Source organism: Oncorhynchus kisutch, linkage group LG2 (genome assembly GCF_002021735.2).
Source record: "Oncorhynchus kisutch isolate 150728-3 linkage group LG2, Okis_V2, whole genome shotgun sequence".
In the NCBI taxonomy this organism is placed as follows: domain Eukaryota; kingdom Metazoa; phylum Chordata; class Actinopteri; order Salmoniformes; family Salmonidae; genus Oncorhynchus; species Oncorhynchus kisutch.
Genome location: NC_034175.2, coordinates 40268811 through 40291561, shown reverse-complemented (window position 1 = coordinate 40291561; position 22751 = coordinate 40268811). Strand labels below are relative to the sequence as shown.

The 22751-nt window shown below is 41.0% G+C and overlaps 2 protein-coding genes across 3 annotated transcripts; both read left to right on the top strand.

Moving 5' to 3' along the window:
- Positions 1-6076: 6076 nt before the first annotated feature.
- On the top strand, positions 6077-8975 carry LOC109902462 (beta-crystallin A2). The gene is made up of 5 exons (XM_020498829.2): positions 6077-6196; positions 6495-6681; positions 7581-7722; positions 8007-8149; positions 8732-8975. The coding sequence occupies exons 2-5, from the start codon at positions 6524-6526 to the stop codon at positions 8877-8879; spliced, it is 591 nt and encodes a 196-aa protein (XP_020354418.1). The 5' UTR covers positions 6077-6196; positions 6495-6523; the 3' UTR covers positions 8880-8975.
- Positions 8976-14711: 5736 nt separating this feature from the next.
- Positions 14712-20275, top strand: fev (FEV transcription factor, ETS family member). Of its 2 annotated transcripts, none has more exons than XM_031794212.1 (3): positions 14712-14760; positions 17642-17713; positions 18250-20275. In XM_031794212.1, exon 3 carries the CDS (start codon positions 18309-18311, stop codon positions 18786-18788), a length of 480 nt encoding a protein of 159 aa, XP_031650072.1. In that variant the 5' UTR covers positions 14712-14760; positions 17642-17713; positions 18250-18308; the 3' UTR covers positions 18789-20275. The 2 variants fall into 2 exon arrangements, with proteins under 2 accessions (XP_031650072.1, XP_031650068.1); XM_031794208.1 differs by lacking the exon at positions 14712-14760 and adding an exon at positions 16716-17164.
- Positions 20276-22751: the final 2476 nt, after the last annotated feature.

The following is a 22751-nucleotide window of genomic DNA, read 5'->3' as shown; positions in this document are numbered from 1 at the left end:
TGGCAATGCTGTCAATGAAGCATGATTTGTGCCTCCCTCAAAACAGCTGTTAACTTTGAACTGCAAAATCGGACTTTAGTGAGTTCAAGACAACTGGGAGCTCGGGAAAAACAAGCTACAACTGGGAAAATACATTTAAAACTTTCATCCAAATCGGGAACTCTGGCCTCTTTCTAGAGCTATGACCTGAAGAACACTGATGTCATCAATGATTCAACATATATTTTTTGTAGTTCCCAGTTGTCTTGAAAGCACCATAAATACAAAGAATGACAGACTTTGATGACAAAATTTGCCCACGAAGGACGCCACCTTCCTGTTCAAGTGAGCACAGAATCCAAAAATGTCTTGTATGCTGCTGCATAAATTCTTTAATATGCCAGGGAGATATGTATACTGTAGCTAAGAAAGTAATACTAAGTGTATGTTGTGTAGTAAACTGTTAGTAGCCCATGTGCCTCACCTTAATAATCGGGTTTATTTTCACCTCTTAAGTTTGCTTACTGTTCTGACTTGGTGGTGCACATGTAGCCTATAACCTGTTTTTCAGAAATCTAATCATCGAATATTGTAAGAGCTTTCATTGTCTGCTTATATGCCCCCTTTATTTATCCTACGGTTCTGACTTGGTGTACAGGGAGAACACTGTAAGAATGGTCCATGTTCTGAATTCTGTCTCTGTACATTTCAAAAGTGCTGAACAAATAGTTATATTGACTACATCCGTCCTACTAATGTCTTAATCGAAATTACGGATTGCCTCATACGCTTGTCGTCCTCTTATGCCGTAATTTGTACATCTCAATTGTCAGTAGAAACCACATTGGTTTAAGCAAGTCAGCCATATCAGCAATGGGTTTTTTTAAGACAGTAAATGAGGCTGAATTAACTGTTTCGCTGCCAGACAAGGCTCCGCTAATAGCCAGGTGTAGCAGTGGTAAGGTGTTGGAACTGTTTTTGTAAGTCCTAACAGTTTGTGGGCACCGAATTGTTAATGTTATAGTGCAGTTCATGTATTATTTAGTGTTGTGTTGTGTAGTGGTTTTGCTGTAAAACATCCCACATTGCTTTTTTTTGTCCCACCAAGATTTACATGCTAAAATCGCCACTGCACCTTTCCAACAAGTCAGTTCTTCAAATTTCTGCCCTGCTAGAGCTTATTGTGAAGTGGCAACGTCTAGGAGCAACAACGGCTCAGTCACAAAGTGGTAGGCCACACAAGCTCACAGAACGGGACCGCCGAATGCTGGAGCTCGTAAAAACCATCTGTCCTCGGTTGCAACACTCACTACCGAGTTCCAAACTGCTTCTGTAAACAATGTCAGCACAAGAACTGTTCGTCTGGAGGTTCATGAAATGGGTTTCCATGGCCGAGCAGCCGCACACAAGCCTAAGATCACCATGCACAATGACAAGGGTTGGCTGGACTGGTGTAAAGTTTGCTGCCATTGGACTCTGGAGCAGTGGAAACGCATTCTCTAGAGTGATGAATCACTCTTCACAATCTGGCAGTCCGATGGACGAATCTGGGTTTGGCGGATGCCAGGAGAAAGCTACCTGCCCCAAATGCAAAGTGCCAACTATAAAGTTTGGTGGAGGAGGAATAATGGTCTTGGCCTGTTTTTCATGTTTCAGGCTAGGCCCCTTAGTTCCAGTGAAGAGAAATTGTAACTGTACACCATACAATGACATTCTAGACGATTCTGTACTTCCAACTTTGTGCAACAGTTTGGGGAAGGCCCTTTCCTGTTTCAGCATGACAATGCCCCTGTGCACAAAGTGAGGTCCATACAGAAATGGTTTGTTGAGATCGTTGTGGAAGAACATGACTGGCCTGCACAGAGCCCTGACCTCCACCCCATCAAACACCTTTGGGATGAATTGGAACACCGACTGCAAGCCAGGCCTAATTGCCCAACCTCAGTGCCCGACCTCACTAATGCTCTTGTGGCTGAATTGAAGCAAGTCCCCGCAGCAATGTTACAACATCTAGTGGAAAGCCTTCCCACAAAAGTGGATGCTGTTATAGCAGCAAAGTGGGGACCAACTGCATATTAATGCCCATGATTTTGGAATGAGATGTTCGACGAGCATCATGTAGTGTATGTAAAGCAGACATCTCCATGTTAAATAAGCCTGACTTACCATGTGATCTCAGGATATGTATGAATGTGTAACTTGGTTCAAATATGTAACTTGCAGACTTCTCTTAAATACTACATGCATTGCATTTGTGTATGTTGTTTGACTAGTTCACTTGAAGAGATCTGTGTCAATGTTGCCTCCCTGTATAAATACACTGTTCAAAAAAATAAAGGGAACACTTAAACAACACAATGTAACTCCAAGTCAATCACACTTCTGTGAAATCAAACTGTCCACTTAGGAAGCAACACTGATTGACAACAAATTTCACATGCTGTTGTGCAAATGGAATAGACAACAGGTGGAAATTATAGGAAATTAGCAAGACACCCCCAATAAAGGAGTGGTTCTGCAGGTGATAACCACAGACCACTTCTCAGTTCCTATGCTTCCTGGCTGATGTTTTGGTCACTTTTGAATGCTGGCGGTGCTTTCACTCTAGTGGTAGCATGAGTCTACAACCCACACAAGTGGCTCAGGTAGTGCAGCTCATCCAGGATGGCACATCAATGCAAGCTGTGGCAAGAAGGTTTGCTGTGTCTGTCAGCGTAGTGTCCAGAGCATGGAGGAGCTACCAGGAGACAGGCCAGTACATCAGGAGACGTGGAGGAGGCTGTAGGAGGGCGACAACCCAGCAGCAGGACCGCTACCTCCGCCTTTGTGCAAGGAGGAGCACTGCCAGAGCCCTGCAAAATGACCTCCAGCAGGCCACAAATGTGCATGTGTCTGCTCAAACGGTCAGAAACAGACTCCATGCTTACAGCCCAACACCGTGCAGGACGTTTGGCATTTGCCAGAGAACACCAAGATTGGCAAATTCGCCACTGGCGCCCTGTGCTTTTCACAGATGAAAGCAGGTTCACACTGAGCACATGTGACAGACGTGACAGTCTGGAGATGCCGTGGAGAACGTTCTGCTGCCTGCAACATCCTCCAGCATGACAGGTTTGGCGGTGGGTCAGTCATGGTGTGGGGTGGCATTTCTTTGGGGGGCCGCACAGCCCTCCATGTGCTCGCCAGAGGTAGCCTAACTGCCATTAGGTACCGAGATGAGATCCTCAGACCTCTTGTGAGACCATATGCTGGTGCGGTTGGCCCTCGGTTCCTCCTAATGCAAGACAATGCTAGACCTCATGTGGCTGGATTGTGTTAGCAGTTCCTGCAAGAGGAAGGCATTGATGCTATGGACTGGCCCGCCCGTTCCCCTGAATCCAATTGAGAACATCTGGGACATCATGTCTCGCTCCATCCACCAACGTCACGTTGCACCACAGACTGTCCAGGAGTTGGCGGATGCTTTAGTCCAGGTCTGGGAGGAGATCCCTCAGGAGACCATCCGCCACCTCATCAGGAGCATGCCCAGGCGTTGTAGGGAGGTCATACAGGCACGTGGAAGCCACACACACTACTTGTTTTAAGGACATTATATCAAAGTTGGATCTGCCTGTAGTGTGGTTTTCCACTTTAATTTTGAGTGTGACTCCAAATCCAGACCTCCATGGGTTGATAAATTTGATTTCCATTGATAATTTTTTTGTGATTTTGTTGTCGGCACATTCAACTATGTAAAGAAAAAAAGTATTTAATAAGAATATTTCATTCATTCAGATCTAGGATGTGTTATTTTTGTGTTCCCTTTATTTTTTGAGCAGTTTACAATTCAATACAAAATGCATTTTGAAGTTCTACTTGAAACTCTTGAATTTGTGAATCAAAACACATCAATGCAAGCTCTGATGATAAAACGACATGTCTGTTTTCCAGAGCAATAACAGCATCGCTTCCTGACGATAGAGCAATGCTTATGCAACCTCTCTGACTGGGCTGGCTGGGCTGGCTGGCTGGCTCTGTTACCGTGGAGAAACTGGATCCTGAGAAACAGTCTGCCTTACTCCACACAGTTATCACACATACGCATGTTGTCCCATGGAGGGGTATTGATGTAAACAGAAATTGCGAGGGAAAATTGTTTTTTAATTTTAATTATAATAATAAAAGTTCTCTCTATCCCAGTTCATCTCTTATCACTCTATAGTTTACTCCCAAACAGTGTAAGGTACAATGAACAGATACGAGAAAATGCGGGGAGGGAGAAAAAAAACAATGGATATTCAAACAATGTTGTTTGCTCTGGTTGCTGCCTGGCTGCCTGGTTCTTCCAGCCTGCACCTCAGCCAGCTGCTTGCAGGTTAGGCTACTCAGAAGTGCAAACATTGTGGAAACGTTGCTCAATAAAATACTCAACCTGTTGAGGCTTATAATGCATTACAGCGATGTATTATAAGGATGCTGGAACTACTTATGAGCAATTATGATATCTTATAGTGAGTCACTATAAGTGTACGTAAGTGTATTTAGAAGGCATTACTAATGCACTTGTAGGCATTATCTGTGTATGTATCATACCAACCATGTATAAATGTGCAAATGCTACAAAAGATATTTCCATACTTAGTGAGCCATATCCCTCTTTCAGAGACCCACGTGACCCATTCAGAAGAATAGACTAGCCTATTGTACTACCACTGCAGAGAAGATAAAGATTCAAAGTAGAGTGTTGAGTTAGGAAGCTGTAGGCTACTATAGGCCCTATGTTGTCAGATGCAAATATAGGGAGAGCTACATTTCCCAGTGAAATGAGGCGTCAGCTGACGAGGTGACAAATCTAATCTATCCAATGGGGGGGGGAATCAAAGACCAGCAGCCGGGTGACTGGAGCTGGAGCTCTGTCACCGTGTCTCATTGTCCACCTGCCCCAATCCAAACAAGGCCACACAGGTAAGACAGAACAATGGAACCGACCCACTCAAAGGGACCGCTGAACACTCAAGCAATTAAGCATATAGGCACACATATGGCCACACACAGAGACAGCAGAAAAGGGGTGTAAATACAATAATAACACATTGCAGAGGAACCATCCAAGTCTGAAGTCTGATTATTTGTACATTTGATATAGGGATGCATCCCAAATGTCACCCTGTTCCCTACATAGTGCACGACCTTTGTCCAGGGCGCTGGTCAAAAGTAGTGCACTATATGGGCTCGGGTCAAACATAAGGAATGGGTGTCTTTTGGGACACAAACAAAGACTAAAGCAGGCACCACATCGCTGACAGTAATGAACTGTTATGCCACAAGATGTCACTACAGACAAGTACTACTTCCAATTGACTTACATCACTAGGTACCATTTGAGTTTCTTATACTGACAATCCCGAACATAAAGTAAAGTTGCAACATCAAAGTGCCTTTTTAAAATATGATACACATTCCTACACATTCCACTTTGCACTCATACGCCTCACAAAGGCACCGGAAACAATTCGGACCCATTGACAAATCCAGCAACTGACAAAACACGGAAAACATTCAAAACAACACCGTGAACGGCTGAGAAACTAGTGCTGTTTTCTCATGATCCCTTTCAGTTCACACCAGAATAGATTTAGCTTGGGGGGGGGGGGGGGGGGGACGACAACAGGTATTTAAAAAAGGTTCTACATTTCAAACGCTTTCTTTTCAACCTCGTGAAGTACAAACACGATCCAACGTGAAAGAATATGAATAAAGGATCAGCAAGTCTGTCTGTCTTCCCATGTTGAATCCTATGAAAGATGACAGTGATGCCATGATGTGTGGTGGTGCTGTGCAGAGAGGCAGGGGTAGAGGTAGAGTCAGCCATACTTGTGGACTGAGGGAAGCATTGGTGCCCTTGTACCTACCTCTGGGGTAATCTCCCAGAATGCTGCCATAGTCCCCAATTTCCAATCAAACTGTCGTGTCAGTGTGTTGCTATTGTGGCCGGCCGTCAGGCCGGCACAGTCGCTGGGTGCCATTTTGATGAGTCAGTGGATCTAAGCCTCTCACAATGGGGCTCGGGAGCCTCCACAATGGTGTGGACTAATGCGTGCATTCAGTTGGCCGCTGCTGAGTATGCAAGGCTTGTGCGAAAGCGGCATTAAACGAGGGGCTTGGTAGTATAAAAACAGAAGTGGGGGCCTAGGACTCGATATTGTTACTCTGGATCTGTCCCACCTCAGTACTCTCTGTAAGTATTCACACTACCTAGGTAGAACGTGAACATCTGATTGCTGTGCATTGGTGTACCAAGAAAGGGGATTGATGACATCCAATATGGGAGATATATATCTCATATTTGTATCGGATATTTCCCCAGTGCAAACTGAGAGCTCAACTCCTTTGAAAAAAAAATTTGTAGTACGCTCTTGCTCTTTGCTCCAGAATCAATGTTCACTTTCATGTAGAGATACCAGAGCAAACAGAGTGAAGCACTCCATTTTAGCCTAGTTTCCTCACCTCTGGTCTTCCTTGTCCCCTTTTGGTAGAGAGCAACCCCACGGTGGAAATAGCAACCATGAACACTCAGCAGATGGAGCAGATGGGCCAGTTCAAGATCACTGTCTGGGAGGAGGAGAACTTCCAGGGCAAGCGTTGTGAGTTCCTGCTGGAGTGTCAGAACATCATGGATAGGGGATTCCACAAGATCCGCTCCATCAAGGTCGAGAACGGACCGTAAGTGTCTCTTTGGATTTCTACTCTACTAAGCTACAACCGAGGGTCTGCACCACATTATTAGCAGAGTAGTACTACATTACTACAACAGAGTAGTAGTACTACATTACTACGACAGAGTAGTAGTAGTACTGCATTACTACGACAGAGTAGTAGTAGTACTACATTAGACCCATGGAGCTTGTTCGGTCAACAAATGTTTTTTAGGTTTTTCCAGGTAATCGGTTCTAGTTGTGTTTGAGTGAGAAGTGAGAAATGTATTCAATATAACATTCATTTCTAGACCTAGTTCCTCTCAGAAGCTAATGTATTCTTGAATATTACATTATACATCGCATTTGTACTGTACTGTTGTGAACCGGCCCTCAAATCAAAGCTGTGTCATTTCATTTGTTGTGATACTACAATGTATGACAATGCAACATTTAGTTATCATGTCCCTTTAACAGTCTGACTGTAAAATATGGAATCTTATAATCGCTGTTATTTTCGATTCAATGATTTTGGCAAATTTCTTTGCAATTTAATTTCCGCATGCTTTTTTTTTTTACATTGTTATGGACAAAATGTTATAGCTGAACACTCGGAGAGATCACCGATTGGTGTGAGTTATTAGCCTGAAATGTAGCTTGTTGTTTTGTTTCTGACAGTCAGTCAAAGTCAGGCTACAGATGTAATCTCCCTTGAGTCCCAGCTGCCTGCCTAGTGTTCTGTTGCAGCAGCTGACTGATGATCAGATAATGGTCCATATGCGCAGCATGTGGTGTTTGCTTTGGCCCTTTGTCCTCTAATCAACAAAGATCTCGCTGCCACGGGGCGTTGCACTTTTGTTAACTAACCTGACGCTCTGTTTTCTCTCTTTCGTTCTCGTTCCCTCTCTCTCCCCGCCTGTGTTTTAGCTGGTTGGGTTATGAGTACCCTGAGTTCCAGGGCCAGCAGTTTATCCTTGAGAAGGGAGACTATCCACGTTACGAGGCTTGGAGCGGAAACAGCAGTTACAGGACCGAGCACATGCTTTCCTTTAGACCTATCAAGTGCGCTGTAAGTTCCTCCCACAGAAATGTGTCATTTCAAGGGGGGGGGGGGGGGGGGGTAAAAAGCCTACATCTGAAGCACATTTAGGAATGAAGCACAGGAACACTAATGTTCTATTGAAGGTTAATTAATATATCCACACATGATTCTAGTATGTATATCGTATCATCACACCATCATACCACAACTCTCAAATCCGTCAGTTTTTGATCCCCCCCCCCCCAAAAAAAAGAACAAACATTTTTACGACACCATATATGAAACGATTCAAGGCTCATCTCTGTCAACAGAACCACAGTGACAGTAAAGTGACTCTGTACGAGTGTGAAGACTTCCAGGGACGCAAGTTCGAGATGTGTGACGACTACCCCTCTCTACAGGCTATGGGCTGGTGTAGCAAGGAGGTGCCCTCAATCAAAGTCAACTCCGGAGCGTGAGTCTCAAGTCAAATCAAGTTGTGTTTGTCACATGCGTCATAAAACAACAGGGGTAGACTAACAGTGAAATGCTTACTTTACAGGTCCTTTTCCAACAATGCAGAGTTTATTAAGATAAAATGTGAATTAAAAATAGAAATAGTGACACGAGGAATAAATACACAGTGAATAACAAATACAAAATAAAGAGTGAAAAGAACATGGTTATATACAGGGATTACCAGTATCCCATTATCTCAGCATCCGATATGCCTTCATAAACACTCTAGGGCAGAGTTTCCCAAACTCATTCCAGGCTTTGATTATTTGAATCAGCTGTGTAGTGTTAGGGCAAAAACCAAATTGTGGGGCCCCAGGCTATTGATTCGTAAACACATTGACAAGGACATCATTTGTCCACATAATAACATGCAATTCCTCAGTCACCCATTTACTTTGCAAGACGATTCGTTTTGTAGATTTTCTAACAGCATACGACTGCAATCGGGGCACATATTATCTACAAAGCAGCCGCATCAGTATTTTGGTCATAGAGAGAACAATTATCAACGGAATAACACAGGCCCTTCTCTTTACAGGTGGGTGGCCTATCAGTTCCCCGGTTACCGTGGTTACCAGTACATCCTGGAGAGAGACAGACACCAGGGAGAGTACAGACACTACAACGAGTACAGCACTCAGGCTCACACCAACCAGGTCCAGTCTATCCGCAGAATCCAGCACTAGGTCCACTTGACACTATCCTCCAGTGGCTACCATGTACCGACCATGCCATGTATTAAAATAGGCAATAAAGGCTTTATTCAAACTACGGAAACAGTGCTTGTGGCAATTCCTTGCTTTTTTTTTGTTGTACTGCCTTTTCTCGATCAGGACATAGAGCTATCTGTTCAACGGCCTGTGGTAGATTCTTAACAACCCATCACCAAAGTGGCTATTTATATACTCCAACAGAAGTAAACCACAAAGGCATTTTATGATTTGACCATTGCATCAATACATAACCCAGGGTAAATACCACCTGTCTGTTAGGGTAGGATGTATATTGTTCCTGTCAGAGTGTTATCATATTTCCAATAAACATGAGCACAAGATCACTATTGTTTCCGCCATTGTTGTGTTGTGTAGTTGCCGAGCATTAATGTATCTAACATTGGTCGTGTTCCCCTGCTCAGATGTTGCATCCATCAACCAATGGTTGCGTGCCACGTCATCGACCGTGAAGTCGGAAACCAGATTGCTATAACATGTGGTGTGCTCAGCTGATAGGTAAAATACCTATCCAGACCTTGTAAGATCTGGCATACGGCAGCAACATCTGAGCGGAGTAACACGACCACTGGATGTGTTCGAGCAGTAAGGCTAACAGCCAATTAATGCTTGACTTTTCACTTTTTTTTTATGCTCTTAAATTGTGTAACAATGCGGAGGCCTCCTGTAGCTCCGCATTGACATGATTGGTTGACGGTAGGTACGGGCGGGAGGTCCAGTGTAAACACAAACTCAAGGCCTTGTCAACTTCCTTCACGACAGCTCTGCGCTGCTCAGCGAAGCTCGTATCAACGCAAATGCTGTACTACCAAATGCAGACGGACGATTGAACACGTGGCGCCTTTAAAGAAGCTGACTGTCAGATAGAGTCTTTGAGTGAAGTCGGGGGAGGTGCATCTGCGACAGCCAAAAGTCGGACAGTGGTGATTTTTCAAGAGCAAGACTCAGATTAACATGGCAGTGCTAACATGGCTGCTATTGTTTATTTAAAGAAAATATATATTTCAAAATAAACGCTTCTATACCCCTATATCACACACATACAAACTGAAAACATAACATGTGACAGTGGAGGCTGCTGAGGGGAGGACGGCTCATAATAATGGCTGGAACTGAGCAAATGGAATGGCATCAAACACTTGGAAAACATGTGTTTAATGTTGTTGATCATTTACCACTTATTCAGCTCCACGTGCCTGGCCTCCCCAATTAAGGTGCCACCAACCTCCTATAGTGTACAATTAATTGATTAGATAGGTCTCAAATAGGCTCCCTTTCATTTGTATCCCCTGTAAGCACAGTTGGTTCCTGTTTAAGTCAGGTCAGAGAAGAAGAGACGAAGCGAGAGGGTCAACTCTGCTCAAAAGCTGTTTCAACAGCAAGGCTCAGTGCAACATGGTAGTGTTGCCATTGTTAATGAACATTTTAATTTATTTTATTTTATAATGTTGATAAACATGTCTCCAAGCCCAAATCTCTCACTCACTAACCTACACACAATACCCCATAATGTCAAAGTGGAATTATGTTTTTAGAAATGTTTACAAATAATTTTCAAAGGAAAACTTTAAATATCTTCAGTCAATAAGTATTCAACCCCGTTGTTATGGAAATCTTAAATAAGTTCAGGAGTGGAAATTTGCATAACAACATAATAAGTTGCATGGACTCACTCTGTGTACAGTAATAGTGTGTAACATAATTTTTTATGACTACCTCATCTCTTCACCCCACACATACAATTATTTGTAAGGTCCCTCAGATTCCCTGAATTTCAAACAAAGATTAAACCAAAAAACACCTGGGAGATTTTACAATGCCTCGAAAAAAAAAGCTCATTATTAATTACACTTTGGATGGTGTATCAATACACCCAGTCACTACAAAGATACAGGCATCCTTCCTAACTCAGTTGCCAGAGAGGAAGGAAACCACTCAGGGATTTCACCATGAGGCTAATAGTGACTTTAAAACAGTTACAGAGTTTAATTGCTGTGATAGGAGGAAATTGAGGATGGATCAGCAACATTGTAGTTACTCCACAATGCTAATCTAATTGACAGAGTGAAAAGAAGCCTGAACAAAACACAAATATTCCTACCCATGCATCCTGTTTGCAACAAGGCATTGAAGTAATACTGCAAAATAATGTGGCAAAGCAGTGAACTTTTTGTCCTGAATACAAAGTCTTATGTTTGGGGCAAATCCAGTACAACACATTACTGAGTACTACTCTCTATATTTTCAAGCATAGTGGTGGCTGCATCATGTTATGGGTATGCTTGTAATCGTTAAAGACTACGGATTCTTTCAGAATAAAAAAAAATGGAATGGAGCTAACCACTAGCAAAATCCTAGAGGAAAACCTGGCTCAGTCTGCTTTACACCAGACTGGGAGATGAATTCAGCTTTCAGCAGGACAATAACCTAAAACACAAGGCCAAATCTACACTGGCGTTGCTTACCAAGAAGACAGTGTATGTTCCTGAGTGGCGGCCGAGTTACAGTTAAATCTATTTGAAAATCTATGGCAAGATCTGAAAATGGTTGTCTAGCAATGATCAACAACAATTTTTGAATAATAGGCAAATTTTGCACAATCCAGTTGTGGAAAGCTCTTAGAGACTTACCCAGAAAGACTTACAGCTGTAATGTGCTTTTATAAAGTATTGACGCAGGGGTGTGAATACTTATATAAATGTAATATTACTGCATTTAATTTTCAATACATTTGCAAACATTTCTAAAAACATGTTTTCACTTTGTTTTCTGGGGAATTGTGTGTAGATGGGTGAGATTTTTTTAAATGTTTAAACCTCTATTGGATCGGTGTCCCTAAATCAGCACGGTTGTTGCTAACGTGCGCTAATGTGACTAGAATGACATTGTAAGTAACAACCAACTTTCCAGGACATAGACATGTCTTATATGGGCAGAAAGCTTAAATTCGTGTTCATCTAACTGCAGTGTCCAATTGACAGTACCTATTACAGTGAAAAAATATAATTATATTGTTTGAGGAGAGTGCACAACAACAAAATACTTTTATCACGGCAACTGGTATGATACATTCACCTCTGAAGGAAAATAATGTACTTACATTCATTAATCTTGCTCTGATTTGTCATCCTGAGGGTCCCAGATTTAAAATGTAGCATAGTTTTGTTTGATAAAATCCATTTTTACATTTCAATGTAGGAACTGGGTTCTACAGTTTGAACTCCATGCCGTTGTCATGTAGGTGCAAGTGTGACAATTTTTATCCCCATAATGCAACACTTTGGAAGGCGGTGACCAACAATGGTCACGACTTGACAAAAGTGATCCGCTCGAACATGCAACTCTTGCAACACTGGCAACACTGTCATGTAGAGCCGAGCCTTGCTGTTGGAAAACCACATTAGTGTCCGACTTGCATCTCCCCAACTTCTCTCCTCGACTTTCGCCTACATTCGGTTGCTCAGTCTCACCACTCAAATATCTGGGCCAGCTATTTCTCTTCTTCAAATCTGATTTGAAACCTAATTTAACCCTAAACTTAACCACACTAACCTTATTCCTAACCCTAATCTTGAATTAAGACCAAAAAGATACATGTTTTTTTCATACATTCTTATGATACAGCCAATTTTGTCTTCGCTGGTGGCCCATCTAGTGTGAACCCTCGATCAGTGCTGGTGGAATCGTTGCGCTATCTGATGTAAGACAATGCGTATCTATCATAAAGCTGTCAATAAAACATTCAAAATACCGTAAAATATGTTTAAAGAATTAAAAAATAAATGTACATTGTTTCTGTATTTAATGCCTTGAGATATCAACACGTGTAGCACTCAACCACAAACATATCAATGAACGAAGGCAGCAGGGTCGTTGCCATGTTTTGAGTTTTAGTGAGGTCCGGAAAAGAGCAAAAACAAGAAAATGTTACTACAGCCATTATCATATTGGTTGCTATAGGTTCATACACCTCAGTTGATCTACAAACACATAGCCTATTGGCTATACAATTAGCCACTAGACATTAACCCACATTAGCTCAGCACCGGGATTAAAAACTGTAATTGAATATGCACAGAGGGATCTTTTAGCAGAAAAAGGTAAAGTATTTTATTAACGAAAGGTTAACAAATACATTTGCTTTAACAGAACGTTTTTCTTGTTGCAGTTTCGCAGCTTATTTCCTGCAATTCTACACATTTTGCCATGGGATGGAGACATTTTTGCAGTTTTAAAGCCAATTTCCTGATATTCTACACACATTTTGCCATGGGATGGAGACATTTTTGCAGTTTTAAAGCCAATTTCCTGATATTCTACACACATTTTGCCATGGGATGGAGACATTTTTGCAGTTTTAAAGCCAATTTCCTGATATTCTACACACATTTTGCCTTGGGATGGAGACATTTTTGCAGTTTTAAAGCCAATTTCCTGATATTCTACACACATTTTGCCATGGGATGGAGACATTTTTGCAGTTTTAAAGCCAATTTCCTGATATTCTACACACATTTTGCCATGGGATGGAGACATTTTTGCAGTTTTAAAGCCAATTTCCTGATATTCTACACACATTTTGCCATGGGATGGAGACATTTTTGCAGTTTTAAAGCCAATTTCCTGATATTCTACACACATTTTGCCATGGGATGGAGACATTTTTGCAGTTTTAAAGCCAATTTCCTGATATTCTACACACATTTTACCATAGGATGGAGACATTTTTGCAGTTTTAAAGCCAATTTCCTGATATTCTACACACATTTTGCCATAGGATGGAGACATTTTTGCAGTTTTAAAGCCAATTTCCTGATATTCTACACACATTTTGCCATGGGATGGAGACATTTTTGCAGTTTTAAAGCCAATTTCCTGATATTCTACACACATTTTGCCATGGGATGGAGACATTTTTGCAGTTTTAAAGCCAATTTCCTGATATTCTACACACATTTTGCCATGGTATGGAGACATTTTTGCAGTTTTAAAGCCAATTTCCTGATATTCTACACACATTTCACCATGCCATGTTAATAGGAAATCTGAGTGAGAGTGACTAACAAAATAAGTAGGGGGCCCCCTGGAGGTAAGGGCCCCTGGGCACGTGCCCTGCATGCCTGGTCAGTTATTTAGCATGCAAGTTTAGATAGGTGGCTAGACTAACTAGACTAATTCACCAATCCACAATGTTTTAACTGGCATACACTAATTGAGTGACTGTCAGCGAGGCATAACAAGAGAGAAACTGCTAATGAAAAACCAAGTTTCGAAATTGCACTTTGTGTATTCTACTACTCTAACTCTCAACTGTAAATGAATGGCCCTGGAAGGCCGAGTTTATGTCTCTAGTCTAAAGCCTACTCTGAAATGACTTGCTACTCTCTGAACCTGGCCCAAGGCGAGGCAACGTGCTGCCAGACCATGTGAGCTGTCCAAGGTGCTGACCTGTCAGTGTTACTAGTTACTATGGCCATGGCAAACTAATTTACCAACAAATAAACTATGGAAATAAGGGGGAAGCACGTATAGGCCTATTACGTATCGTTGAGACTGCCATTGCATGATGCTGCTAATAAGTCTGCCACATTGTGGTTGGATAATATCTACATGTTTTCTTGAACTGGATCACTTTTCAAGCAACACTTGCTACATCCTGCTTTGAATCCGTTGCTTTGAATCACCTGTTTACCAGGTCATCTCACGGAGTCCCACACCCAGTCCAGGATCTTTGAATAAATGTTCAACTATACACACCTTTCTCAAATACACATTTCTGTTCAGACTGATTTAAACGGCTGTACAGTGAAAAAGAGCTGGCCAGGCGTATCGGGTGGTGAGTAGAATAGGGTAGGCCACTGTTGGTTGGTGTTTGCTTCCTGAATAAAAGGCCAGTCCAACAATAAGAGAAGGGAAAAATTGTTTTTTAGGAAGTCTAGCACTCTCTGTGCCTGTGAACCAGTTGGGGATTATTTGAAACGCAGGAGGTAAGACACTTGGATACTCCCCATTGGTCTAATATTTGCAAAAATAGGATGTGCTCATTTTGTGATCCGCTATATAGACTTCTAAATGTATTTCTATGGTATTATGTTACAGTCAGTACGCCTAATATTTAGTGTTATTGAAGGTGGAAATCCTAATTTGAGATTTGCGCGCGTAACTCCCGTAACAACCATTGACGTTATACCGATTTACCCACGCAGGTGTCAAATTATGATTCGACCTGAAGTGTTTTATATACTTTGTTTTAATAATGGTCAAATACTAAGGTGAAACTGCAAAAACGACAGTGGACACCAAAATTTAATACAGAACTTCTAGTAGCCTATAGAAGCCAGAATGAGATAATAATATTTAATTCAAATCTTTCAGAAATGACCTAGCATTCGAGGCTTGTTTTAAGTTGCCTGCGCCCTGTTTAAAGACTCAGGCAGCTAAAGCAAGTCTGGGACGCCAGAGACCACTCTTCAGAACACAGCGGCAGCGGCATAACTGGTGGAGAGGGAGTGGCGTGGTGGGGGTATGGAGTGATAGCCGACTCCATGAGTCAAATAGGCCTAGCCTTGCATAGCAGTCACATATATAGGCCTGCTCTCAGGTCTCATATCGTTTGCTCCTGTTATCGCCCCACCGGGAAACGAATCATAACTTGAAATCCGCGCGGGTAACTGTAAAGGAATTTTCGTAAAAATATTTCATTTGAATTAATGCATAAGGATTTACGCAAAATGCCAATTATGCACGCGTAAACTAGGCATTATCAAGTTGGGACTCGACCCATAATGTGTATTGTGATCGAAAATGTAATGTTTATTATGTCTGTTTAATTATTGCCATGTGTTGTGATTAGAAATCCCAAAAGGCCGACTATTGAGTTAGTGTAAGCAGTGGGCATCCTTTTGGAATGCAGGCATATGCAAAATATACCATTTACTGTACATTTCGCATGTCCATGGTATGTGCCAACTAATAACGTTTTTTTTGTTGCCTTAAATACTGTTTGACTGTCATTGACTTTTTAATGCACTTACTCACTGAATATTTTCACAGCTAATCTCAATAATGTCATGTACCCCTGCACATGTACCCCCGCACATTGACTCTGTACCCGTGCCCCCTGTATATAGCCTCGTTATTGTTATGTCATTTCCTTGTGTTACTTTTGATAATTTTTGTTTAAATTTTTTTTTACTTTAGTTTATTCTGTAAATGTTTTCTTAACTCTATTTCTTGAACTGCAATGGTAGTTAATGGCTTGTAAGTAAGCATTTCAAGGTAAGGTCTACTACACCTGTTGTATTCGGCGCATGTGACAAATACAATACAATTTGATTTGATCTACCCACAATGTATCTTCTTCATATTCCTTAGGCTTACAATAGAGGCAGGCAGTTATTGTATTTCGGGGGGGGGGGTTACATGATTTTTTTATACTGAGTCATTGTATTATTATTGTTTATCATTTTTATTGTTTGTTGTTATTATTATTATTAGGCCTATTGTTGTTATTATTATGCTATTATACATGGAATTTGTGGATGGGGATTTCTGAGGTATAGCTTGGACAATGTCTTGGAAGGATTGCTTTTAATTAATTAATAGTGAAATGTTCTGTCATGGCTTTACGTCAACAAACATCTTAGCCTACAAGACATGGTTTTAAATTCACAACCTCATTACAAGACGATTGTATACAGCCGTATACCTATAAACAGAAGGTCGTGGTTAAGATGTTCTTGTTTTCCCAGGTGCGTTGAGGCATGTTTTTAAGGTAAATATTTTTTTCCAACATGAAATAGGCTTTTGTGTTTGCAAAGGGGTAAAGAGGCGGAAAAGAGAGAGGCTCTGAACTGGCTTCCATGTCATACACTTAAATTCTCCATAGAAACTCTGATCTTAACGCGGAAACTTTATTAAACCCTGATGGTGGATTGATAAGACCGAATTTCTCTCGGCTTGATTTTATTGTGGAGACCGGGGAGGGATGACAGAGGTAAATTGCTATTTTAATTAAAGCAATGCACCAGAGGAAATTGCTGTCTGAATATTGTCTCAGAGATGGGGTTTGTGACAGTTGCCTGGAAACTTCAATCTGTCCCACATTTATTCCAGATCACAGTTATAAGATAAAGTTTAATACAAATCTTTGCCCGAATGAAATCCAACCCTTTCTTGAACAACAGCTACAATGAAACAGAACTGCGGAGGAAACGTTATGTTTAACATGTATCTCTCAGGTTCGTGCTTTTGTACGTGAAATTATCAATATTATTGCTTTATATTCAGATGAGGGAAAATAGTATTTAGTCCTCGGGTAGTGATGCTGCTTCCAGCTAGCGTTTGCTCTGCCTTTTCAATCTGAAACCCGTCTCCTCTTTTGTCGGAAATCGGATATCCTCTTTCCTGAACGCGTTTCCTGGCTTCAGTTGTGAAGCTTGGACGGAAGAAACCACAAATATGAGAAAACAGAGCATTAGTTAGAGACTCGATTATAAGACAGAATCATAGCTTTTGAATTATTTTTATAATATGTTCAATCTGAACGGAAGTATTTCCACAAGGAATAAAGTTATAGCCTATAGAATTATCCAAATGTGAATTGTGTTTTAAACATATACCGTTGCAATGCATATTTATTTTAGATGAGATTTTATACTAATATTTTTTTACTAGCACATTTATTTGCGTTAATGGCCGCTCTATTTATTTTGCAGATCCAACAGAACATCTGTTGAAAGAAAGCAAAAGTGGATCCTGGAGTCCCTCAAATACAGGGGCTCAAAAAGGTAAGAGCATTTTGAAATGTTGATGTATTATATGCATTCCAGCCCTGCATGCGTTTAGAACTTCTGTATTACATTTATATATTATTATATATTACTTTTGTATTACATTTATATATTATTATATATTACTTCTGTATTACATTTATATATTATTATATATTACTTTTCATATTTTAGAGTCCATAGGAGCACTATTATCGATTTGATTAGAGATCATTACTCAGCTGAAAGAAGCCCAATGAACCCCTTTTTCCCCTTCTTCTTCATGATTGTGCATGCATGGTTGTGTTGTTTGTCCAAAAGGCATGCGTTTTAGACAAATTGTTTTCTTTCGTGATTTTGTTTTTGCCAAGACACAGACATTGACGACATTGTTGTCCAACTGATAGTGTATCAACATGTTTATTCTATTGCGTAATTGGCCATTTTTTTGGAAACCAAGTGACATTGGTTTTCCAGATTGCCTATCAAATAAATGCTTCTTTCCCCCCTTTTGTCCCCCTTCACGAATGTGTATAATGTGTTATTTTGAATAGGTAGTGGACAGATTCAGCTATGGCAGTTTCTCCTCGAACTCCTGTCAGACAGCGCCAACATGTCCTGCATTACCTGGGAAGGGACGAACGGAGAATTCAAGCTAATTGACCCTGATGAGGTGGCCCGGCGATGGGGCGAGCGCAAAAGCAAGCCCAACATGAACTACGATAAACTCAGCCGCGCATTGCGGTACTACTACGACAAAAACATCATGACAAAGGTCCATGGGAAGCGATATGCTTACAAATTCGACTTTCACGGCTTGGCACAGGTGTGTCAACCCTCAACAACAGAGCAAGCGCTTTATAAATTCCAGAGTAATTTTGCCCCTATTCCTTTTTCAGGGATTTCCAAGCTAAGCCTCGTTGGTCCAGGCGTTGGTCCGTCCGGATTCTCCTATTGGCCGGGTTCGCCACCCACTCTCTACCACAGTCACAACCTCCAACCCCCGGGACCATTTGGTGCTGTGTCCGCTTCGCACATCAACTGTGTCAACAACATCAACAACCTGAATAATATCAATAACCACTACAATTGACTACTATTAATCCACCAATGAGGCCTAATCATAATTATTGATGGTTGATGTAATTTAAAGCGTGCCTTTTGGATTAGGCCTAATGATGATTTTTCCTTTCGAAATGTTATCTTGTGAACCCAAGACATTGTCTGATCCTAACTGAATATGCCAAGGCGCAATTCATTAAACATTTTGTGCAATATTTCAAATGTAATAACATGCGTTTTCAGATAGGCTATGTATTTTAGACTAAACCCAGATTAAGAACCCTTTTCTTTACAATTTATTTGGTCTTTGATTCGACAGGACACTGGTGCCTACACCTCTGAAATTGCCTGGGCTTTTAGCGCCATCACGTGGCTATTAATTAAACATATAAATACGGAATTGTTCTCAGATAGGTTTGCAGTGCACTAATTTCAAAGTAGGATTATTAGTGCCGGTCTAAAAACATTATGGAGATAAAGATATGTCGTCGCCAATATATTCCCCAATGACTCCCACTTTAGATAGCCTTGGTTATTTGAAGGTTCCAATGCAGACGTGTTTATCTCAATATCAAATCATTTCTGGGTAACTATTAAGTACCTGTCTTTGTTTTCAATTCAAATGGTCAAAAAGAAGAAAATAGCAATGAGTAATTTCTCAAGCAAGAATTTTGTTAGTACTGTCTGGGAGTGGTCTGAGTGGGGAGGGGAAAACGGAACATTAGCTGTTATTGGCAGAGAGGTTTTGAACTCTCTTTCATTGCAGACCCTGGTTTGATTCCAGGCTGTATCACAACCGGCTGTGATTGGCAGTCCCATAGGGCGGCGCACAATTGGCCCAGCGTCGTCCGGGTTTGGCAGGGGTAGGCCGTCATTGTAAATAAGAATTTGTTCTTAACTGGCTTGCCTACTTAAATAAAGGTTAAATAAAAATAAATACATTCCTGTTGGTTGGTCTATTAACTCATTTAGCGCCTGGTGATGTCACCAGGTAGGCCAATACTCCATCCCACCAAACAGACTGACATTTCAGTTGGTCTTTTCAAACAGCTCTTACACTAAAAGGGCATTATCCTAATTTTCACAATTTAACAGTAATATTCCAACCTCATAGTGTGGAATATATTTATATATATACATATAAAAACACATGAAATCACGTTTTTGACTGCACTGGGCCTTTAAGCCTACTTTAGACATACACATGCAGTCTACGATACAGTACAGTGCAGATACAGTCCTTTAGTTTTGACAACAACCACGTTTGTTTTTTCCTTTTATACGTTTTATTTTGACATTTTATGCATGAAAAAAGCAATAGATTATTTAAGTATAATTTTAAACCTTTTAGAAATTATTTATTTGAAATTGTAGGCTAAAAATGCCAGTTGATATCATGAATGAAATTGTGCCATGTTATTTTACATAGGCCTACATTTAATTTAGCCGAATTATCACATAACTGTATGAAAATGTTTATAAGTCCGTCAACCATGTTGTATAAAAGCATCATCCTCAGAATTTGCAGATCATTTTGTTCAAGTGCGCAATACATTTTTCTCTTTCAGTGTGGGTTGATGATCTGATAACATGTTGTAGATTAGGCCTACATTCTTTCCAGCCACACGGGGGCGCTACGTCTCTGCATATAACAGGTGTACTGTATGCGTGATTACTTTTTACAAATGTATATAACCTTTATTTAACTAGGCAAGTCAGTTAAAAACAAATTATTATTTACAATGACGGCCTTCCAAAAGACAAAAGGCCTCCAGCGGGGACGGGGGCTGGAATAATTAAATATGTATATAGGACAAAACGCACATCACAACAAGAGATACAACACAACATCATTTTTTACATTTGATTTGATTTACCCTTTATTTAACTAGGTCAGTTAAGAACAAATGATGGCCAACTGCGGAACAGTGGGTTAACTGCCTTGTTCAGGGGCAGAACAACAGATTCGATCCAGCAACCTTCCGCTCTAACCACTAGGCTACCTAAGACAGACCAAAGACAGCAAGGCAGCAACACATGACAACACAGCATGCTAGCAACACAAGATGACAACAACGTGGTAGCAACACAACATGGTAGCAGCACAAAACATGGGACAAACATTATTGGGCACAGACAACACCACAAAGGGCAAGAAGGTAGAGACAACAATACATCACACAAAGCAGCCACAACTGTCAGTAAGAGTGTCCATGATTGAGTCCTTGAATGAAGAGATTGAGATAAAACTGTCCAGTTTGAGTGTTTGTTGCAGCTCATTCCAGTCACTAGCTGCAGCGAATTGAAAAGACGAGTGACCCAGGGATGTGTGTGCTTTGGGGAACTTTAACAGAATGTGACTGGCAGAACAGGTGTTGTATGTGGAGGATGAGGGCTGCAGTATATATCTCAGATAAAGTGGAGTGAGGCCTAAGAGGGTTTTATAAATAAGCATCAACCAGGGGGTCTTGCAACGGGTATACAAAGATGAGAACTTTACAGAGGATAAGGATATTATGGGCAATTGGATTAATCTACATTTAAAAAACATGAGCCACTGTTCCATGTGCTATTCTGTTTTGATGGAGAAATGTTTTGTCCTAGTTTAAATTTGTTTTCAACTTCATTGCTGTGGATGACATCACACACTTAGGTTATGTCCCAAATGGCACCCTAATACCTATATACAGCACTATTATTGACTAGAGCTCTATGGGTCCTGATCAAAAGTATTGTACTACATAGGGAATATGGTGTCATTTGGGACATAGGTTTACTATACAGACCCCCAGCCCACTCCAGTCTAAAAAACAACAGCCTCATTAACCAGGGGCATTGCCTCCTTTCCAAATGGTACCCTATTTCCTACATAGTCCACTTCTTTTGACCTGGCCCAAGTAGTGCACTATATGGGGAATTGGATGCCATTTGGGACACACTAAGTCAAAAGTAGTGAACTATGTAGGGAATAGCATACCATTTAGAACACACATAAAGTCTACTCAGTAGGCTGAAATGAAATACAATTATTTATGTAAAAAAAAATTTTTTTTTAATCCTACAAAAGAAAAAACAATATTCAAACAACAGCAAATGCTGTGTTCCTAATCCCAGTTAGCCTAGATTAATATTCTACAAACACAGCAGTGAACTGATGGTACACATGCACCCATCCATGTCAGATTGCCTGTATCTGGTAAAGGATTACTTGTGGTAAGCTCTTATGTAACCTAAACCTTAACCTACATTCAGACATGCAGTGCTGTCAGGCAAATGGTTTGAGAGCCATAGAAACAACCATTCACCACTCCCTGTCTGTGGAGCTAATTTGATATCATAGGTAGAGAATGCCTCCTCCGTGGTTGCATATTGTGAGGAGGCTGATAAGAACACAGCAGTGTGCGTGTGACCTGCATATCAATAGAGCCACCAGGAACCCCGTCATCTATTGATGGCAGACAGGCAGGCAGGCAGCGTCCGAGACACCAGACGCATTTCAAATCCCCTGCCTCCCTTCCCTCTGTCCGCACATTGCCAGGCCAACAGAGGCAAAGACAAGATCTCAGTTTCTCTCTCTTCCTGTTCTCAGACTATAGGCAGCCCACTTTAAAATAAGTCTCCCTATCAAGGCGTATTATGAAATGCACTTTCAAAGGATGAAAAGAAGAACGGACCCCAAGCATGACGGTTACTGATCTAAACTGTTTAAAACAACCAAAATATGAACGCTCAGGGCTCTAAATGAAAATGTTTCATTGGTTAATATGGTGCCCCCAATTTAACAAAGTTAGGAGTAACACATGAAATTTAGGAGCACCCAAAAAATATGATTTTTTAAATGGATTGAGATACTGCTTATGGGCCTACATGAATTTGAGCTACTTTTGAAGCACATGTTGCGCCCAAGAAACTAATAGGTAACACTGAATACATTTGTTTATTATAAATGCTAAAATGTTGATAGGAATAGTCATTTGCGGAATATTAGGTTTCT